This window comes from Orycteropus afer, unplaced genomic scaffold (genome assembly GCF_000298275.1).
Source record: "Orycteropus afer afer isolate SDZICR_OR568_19922 unplaced genomic scaffold, OryAfe1.0 scaffold00137, whole genome shotgun sequence".
NCBI lineage: Eukaryota > Metazoa > Chordata > Mammalia > Tubulidentata > Orycteropodidae > Orycteropus > Orycteropus afer.
Window position 1 is genome coordinate 1,287,132 of NW_006921724.1, and position 7,237 is coordinate 1,294,368.

General features: G+C 40.5%; 1 protein-coding gene across 1 annotated transcript in view; it reads right to left on the reverse strand.

Annotated features, from left to right (window-relative positions):
- The window catches only part of VPS26C (VPS26 endosomal protein sorting factor C), an 83,143-nt gene that overhangs the window by 35,288 nt on the left and 40,618 nt on the right, over positions 1 to 7,237 (reverse strand). The window contains exon 3 of the mRNA XM_042781612.1: positions 5,172 to 5,321. Coding sequence (XP_042637546.1) covers positions 5,172 to 5,321 — 150 coding nt within the window. The remainder of the gene's footprint in view (positions 1 to 5,171; positions 5,322 to 7,237) is intronic.

Genomic DNA, 7,237 nt, shown 5'->3' on the forward strand with positions numbered 1-7,237 from the left:
AATTTGACCCTAAATTTTCCTTGAGAAACTGTATAGTTCTAGGTTTCACATTTAAGTCTTTGATCCATCTGGAGTTCGTTTTTGTGTGTGGTGTGAGGTATAGATCTTGTTTCATTTTTCTGCAAATGGATCTCCAGTTTTGCCAGCACCATTTATTAAACAAACATTCTCTTCCCCATAAAATAAATAACTGTTGTTTTGTTAGCTGCATCGAGTCAGCTTTCAACTCTCAGTGACCCCTTGTACAACAAGATCAAACCATTGTGATTGTAGGGTTTTCACTGGCTGATTTTCAGAAGTAGAGCACCAGGACTTTCTTCCTAGTTTACCTTGGTCTGGACACTCCACTGAAACCTGTTAAGCATGATAGTAACATGCAAGCTTCTACTGACAGATGGGTGGTAGCTGTGCATGAGGTACATTGGCTGGGAATAGAACCCAGGTCTCCCAATGGGCTAAAATTGTGCCACTGAATCACCACTGACCTCCCATGTAAGTAATAGGGGGAGTTAATGTTCAAGATAAAGCCATTTCTACCTAAAAAACAAATACAAAACAGTTTAATGTTATTCATCCTGCAGTTAGACCCACTGGAAAACGGGTGCATAATCAAAGGAACAATGCACTTAGAGGGAGAAGCCAATTATTTGTCTGTGTTGTAACTACCACAATTTTTTTGAGCTTCAGTTTTCTCCTTTGTAAAATGGGTATGTTAACACCTACCTGCAGTAAGAATCAACTAGATAATGCATACTGAACACTCAGTACCGGGTCTGGCACAGTCGTCAACTCAACTCCGAGTCATGGTGACCCAATGTGTGTCAGAGTAGAGCTGTGCTCCAGAAGGTGACCCCATACACAATGGAACAAAATGCTGCCTTGTCCTGCACCATCCCCATGAACAGCTGTGGATTGGAACATTGTGATCCATAGGATTTTCACTGGCTGATTCTCAGCAGTAAATCATAATGCCCCTTCTTTCTTCCTTGTCTTAGTCTGGAAGCTCTGCTGAAGCCTATTCAGCATTTTAGCAGTACACAAGTCTGACAGATGAGTGGTGGCTGTACATGAGGTGCATTGCCCAGGAAGTGAACCCAGGTCTCCTGTACTTTCAATCCCAGAAATGATATGGATATTTTAAAACACTATCACAATTTACAATTGAAAGTACAAATGAAAAAATTCTTTGCTTACATATTTGAAGAAGATGCTTTTAGAAATTAACAACACAACTATACAACTCTCTATCCAAAATACTGTGCCTTTGCCAATGTTCAGAGTAAATGTACAACAAATGGCACCAGGGAGAGGGAGCTCCCATGGATGCCTGTACTGAGGTCTGCCTGTGACCACAGGGAGTCACTGTCTCTACTATAAAACAAGGAGGCTAGAAAAAGACCTTTCTAGTAATTGAATGAAGGAAAATAAACCAAAGCCAAACCTGTTGCCATTGAGTTGATTCCAACTCATAGCAACCCTATAGAACAGAGCAGAACTGTCTCATAGGGTTTCCAAGGCTAAAGTCTTTATGGAAGCAGACTGCCTCTGCTTTCTCCTGTGGAGTGGCTGGTGGGTTTGAACCACTGACCATTTGGTTAGCTGAGTGCTTTAACCACTATGCCACCAAGGTTCCTGAATGAATAAAAATAAAAACCCATAATCCTACTTTCTCTTAAGAAGTGCATTTTCTCAAAAGAAGCCATGACAAATTTGAATATCAATTACCCAAAATCCACTGCCATCAAATAGCTTCTGACTCACAGGTGCCAACAACTCACAGTGTTGTTGACTTACAGCAACTTTATAGGGCAGACTAGAACTGCCCCATAGGATTTTCAAGGTTGTATAACTTTATACAAGAAGACTGTCTCATCTTTCTCTCACGGATTGGCTGATGGGTTCAAACTGCCAACCTCTGATTAACAGCTGAGTGCTTTAACCACTGGGCCACCAGAGCTCCTTGAATATGAATTAGAAATCAGATAATATTTGGGAATTTTTAAAATTTTGATAGGTGTGAAAATGGTAAAGTGGTTACATAGGGGAATGTCCCTATGTTTTAGAGATGGATATTGAAATATTTAGAGTTGAAGAAGTATCAAGATTCTGTGACTTACTCTGAACTGACTCAGAAAAAATAAAAACACATGAAACAAATTTGGCAAAATACTAATAAATGTTGTATCTAGGTGATAAGTATAAGGTGATAAAGCTCTTATACATATGAGGTTAATCTCTTCATTTTTTAGAAATTTGTGAGACATCTGGGGAGGTACAGAATCCCCAACTGTAACATTCTGGGATTAACTAGTAAAATCAGATGACCAAAAAAAAAAAAAAAAGGAGAAGCAGGGACACTGGTGGTTCAGTGGTGAATTATTGCCTTCATGTAGGAGACCTGGATTTGATTCCCAGCCAATGCACCTCGAGTGAAGCCACCACCTTACCTGTCAATAGAGGCTTACATGTTGCTATGATACTGAACAGGTTTTAGTGGGGCTTCCTGACTAACACAGACTAGGAAGAAAGGTCTGGCAATCCACTTCAGAAAATCAGCCAACGACAACCCTATGGAACACAAACGTGATCTGCAACCTATCATGGGGATGGTAGAGGACTGGGCAGCGTTTTCTGTTGTACACAGGGTTGCCATAAGTTGACTTCACTTGACCACAGCTAACAACAGGGATGATTATTTACTTTACTAAAGAATTTACCACATTAACTCTCTTACTGCATTTTAAATACTTTCTAATGTATATACAGCCACATCAATATGTAAGGACATCAATATGTAAACTTTGGATGTGTATCTGCGTCTTTCTTGGCAACATTTGGAGAAAGATGAGGTTTCCAATTTGTTTCTTTTCTTTTTTTTTTTTTTTAAACTGTGATTTGGGTGAAAGTTTACTGAGCAAATTCATTCTCCATACAGCAGTTCACACACATTTTGTTTCATGACAATGACTGCAATCCCCATAATGGAACAGCTCTTTCCCACTTCCTCTTGTGATTGGTTACCTTCTTCCTGCGTCCTCCTTTCCTATGCATTCCTGCCCCCTGAGCTATCCCCTGTACAAATACTACCTTTCTGATCTCCCATGATTGACTGTTCTAAGGAGTATACCTAACTAGACTAAATGTTCACCTTATATGACTGTCCACTGTTTGGCTGGAAGTTATGAAAGTGAGTTCAGTTCCAGGCCTGAGCGATGGATGACTAGGGGCCATAGTCACAGGGGTTTCACCAGTCTCTATTAGACCAGTACCCTTGGTCTTTTTTTTATGATTTTGAATTCTGCTCCACATTTTTCTCCCACTCTATCCAGGATCTCCTGCACTGATCCCCTTCTGAGTGACTGACAATGGCAGCCAGGCACCATCTAGTTCTGGTCTCATGGTAATGTAGGCTGAGGTTTGCATGGTCCACTAATCCCTTGGACTACGCAATTTCTTTTTACTCTATCCAGAATGTCTTGCACTGATCATTTTCTGAGTGGCTGACAATAATAACTGGGCACCATTCAGCTCTTCCAGTCTCAGGGTAATGTAGGCTGAGGTTTGTATGGTCCACTAATCCCTTGGACTATGCAATTTCTTTTTAAACGAATGCATCTTCTTTTAACAGGTAATGATAAAGACAGGAAAAAGTAACAAGATGTATGACCAAGGAAAACTTGTTACTGCATTCAGTTTCTAATCAACATATACTTATTTTATTAAATAAATAGTATTAAATAACTGTGTGGGTAAGGCAAGGTGATGCCGATTCTGTAAAGAGAAATACAATAATTTTCAAAATAAAATGTTTGAGATATTTTCAGTTTTGAAAAAGAGGTATTTTTCATTTGCTTTTCTGCATGGTGGAAATACTCCCAAACCAGAAAGCTGGATAGAAGGTTCATGTCTATGTACCAGCAATTTTATCTGAATGTTTGTGAGTAGCTTTTTTGACTCTAAATGCTGATACAATCATTACCTTTACTTCCTAGGGGTTGTCTGAAGCCTTTGACTTGTATGTTGCCTAAAACAGGTGCACTAATAATAAAAGACTAGAAATTTGCTTTCTTCTTCACAGAAAGGTATTTATTACAGTAGTACATATCATGCCAGAATACATCATTCTTCATGCATGACAGAGCTCTTAGGCAATTCATAAAGTTCACATACAAACTTGGTTAAACTTTCACAACTGTTTTGAAGATTTTTATTTTAAAGGTGCCATATGCACACATCAATGCCAAATTATCAGCTAGAAATTAATTAACTGCATTTTTTAAATGCCTAACTTTCAGCCCTTTTGCACTCTTGTAAGACAATACAGTTTTGTCTCATCTAGCAAGGGAATTACGGCAAGACTGATACTACAAAAGTACCTTTATTTCCACTGAATAAAGGAAAGGCTCTCTTTCTCTTACTGTGAGTCATGACTCCAAATGGCTCCTGACACAACAACCAGCAACTGTGAAAGACATCCTTAACTAGCAGAGGTAGACGGGAAGTCATAAATTTACTTCCCCTCATTTACAGGATTTGTTCAATAAAGAATACGAGCCTATGTTAAAGTCATAGCCTTTGGGTATTAAACAAAGAGATGTTTATAAGTATAAAACAGACAAGTAAGTTAGTGCTGGTGCCAGAAAGAAGTTAGGGAATATCTATTACCAAACATTATAAGCACCCCCTTACAGTGTCAACTTGGCCTGAAAGAGCCCAAGGGAAACAAAAGCATTTTTGAATAGTTAGAGCATGGCTCCTCTAGTATTCATATCAAAAATAATGGTCACATATGAAATTTACTGTGGCACAAATAGTTAAGTGCTTGGCTACTAACCAAAAGGTTGGCAGTTCAAATCTAACTAGAGATACTTGAAACAAAGGCCTGGTGATCTACTGAAAAATCAGCCACTGAAAACCCTATGAGCACAGTTCTACTCTGACACACACTGGGTCATAATGAGTCAGAACTGACTTGATGGCAAGTGGTGTAGGTTTTTATGAAATGCATTCAGCAGGGCTAAATGAAAATCCGTACAGAATAAACATGAGTAGACTCAGCAATAAATACAGTATTAAATTCTTGGGTCCATCTATGACTTTCAATGGAAGACTAAGATAAGATGCTTTTCAGAAGTTAGGAAACCAACTATGTAGGTTTAGGAAGCTCTCACCTGGATGTTCACAAACACGCCATGGTAAGTCTCATACAGAACTTTGTTACCCTTCACATGTAGTGGAAATTCAAAAGGAATTTCTGTCTTGCCGCTGGGGAATTTTCCTGGTTTCACCATTTCTATGGTGCTGGTGATAATCTGGATAGGCTGTAAACAAAAACCAATGGAGTCTATTAGCATACACTTTTAGAGGTACTTTCAAATTATAGTGTCTATTAACCTCTTTAGGAGCTCTGGTAGCGTAGTGCCTAAGGCACTTGACTGCTAACCAGAAAGCTGGTGGTTCAAACCCACCAGTCACTCCACATCAGGAAGGCTGGGCAATCTACTTCCAGAGTTATACTGCCTTGGAAACCCAAGGAGGGGTCCGACTCGACAGCACACAACAACAACACATTAACCTCCTTAAATAGACAACACTGAAACCCATGGATGCTACCACCCAGCAGTGTCTTGGGCAACAGAGTGATGGGTCTGAAGATGAACAGAGAGCCAGCTCCATTTTCTAAGTCTCTGACATAATGATGGTTCATTATAGCATGGATGGTTAGGTTCCTGGGACACAACAGGAACAAGACTGCTATTTCCCTGTAGTCTCCCCAAACATCTCATCTCACTGTCACACAACTTTCTAAAGCAGCTGTGATAGCTCATTTTCTGTGTCCACTTGACCCCACTTTCCTTCCGCAGAGTGACTAGTGGGTTTGAACTGCTAATTTTCTGGTTAAAAGTCAAATGCCTTAGGCACTGCACCACCATAGCTCCAAGGTAGGTATTAAAGTTGTTGAAGCTTTGGTTTAGCATCAATCTGAGAAAGTTCATAACTTATGATATACGTCTCTCAGTGCTAATGAATTAAAATAAGTAAACTACAAAAACACTGCAAGGCCCTGAATCTAAATACTGTTAATACTGATATCCACTCCTCTTTCCTCCTAACTCTTTCCTGCAAAGAGTTAATATGTCCTTCAGGGCAAAGTACCAAATGTTAGTGATCAACACGGTGGCACTGAGAAAGAGGAAGGCATAGAAAGGTGCATGGGAGGTACAGACAACAAAGATGAACCCTTTTGCACGTACAGTACTGAGCTGGCAGTGATGGCAAGCATTGATGGGATAGATGGGTGGACAGGCTGAACAATCAGGTATTGTCTATGCAGGGGGGAGTGTGCCCATGACCATGAATAGGGTTGGCAGACAATGCTTCTACAATTCTATCTGTATGTTCTGTAAGAACGTCCATGTATATAGTAGAGCTGTCAAAGGTCAAGGTTCTAGTCACTTCTTGGCCACAGCCAGCTACCTGGAGGGAGTGAGTAGGCAGACCTGTGGGCTCAGGACCATGGTCACAAGGGACATCAAGCTCAACTGGCATAACATACTACACAAAAACACTGTTCCACATCCTATCTGGGCGAGCAGCAACTGGGATCCTAAAAGCTCGCAAGCAGCCATCTAGATGCAATGATAGGTCTCTCCTTATCCAGAGTAAAGAAGAATGAAGAAAACCAAAGATGCATGGAAACAATTAGTCCAAGGGACTGGTACACCATGTGATCCTCAGCCTATACAACTATGAGACCAGAAGAACTAGATGATGTCCGCTACAACTGTCAACCACTCAGAGCGGGATCTGTGGAGGAGATTCTGGATAGTGCAGGAGAACAATGTGGAACAAAACTCAAAATCGTAAAAAAAATTTTAATAAAAGGGACCAAGTTTGCTGGTCTGATAGAACCTGATGGAACATTTGAAGTCGACTGGTCCCTAGCTGCCCTTCAGGTCTGGAACTGAATCCATTTCTGTGGCTTCCAGCCAAATAAAAGACAGGCATATGAGCTGAACCATTTATATTAGGTAGATACACTCCTTGGAGAGGTCAATCATGAGGGTATAGAAGGGCTGTGTATGCACAGGGAGACAGCTGAGGGGGCAGGAATGCATGGGAGGGGAAGGACACCGGGAATAGGTAACTATGGGGAGGAAGTAGGAAGAGAGCTATTGCAAACTGCAGTCAATGTCCTGAAACAAAGTGTATGTGAACTGCTGTCTGGAAAATGAAT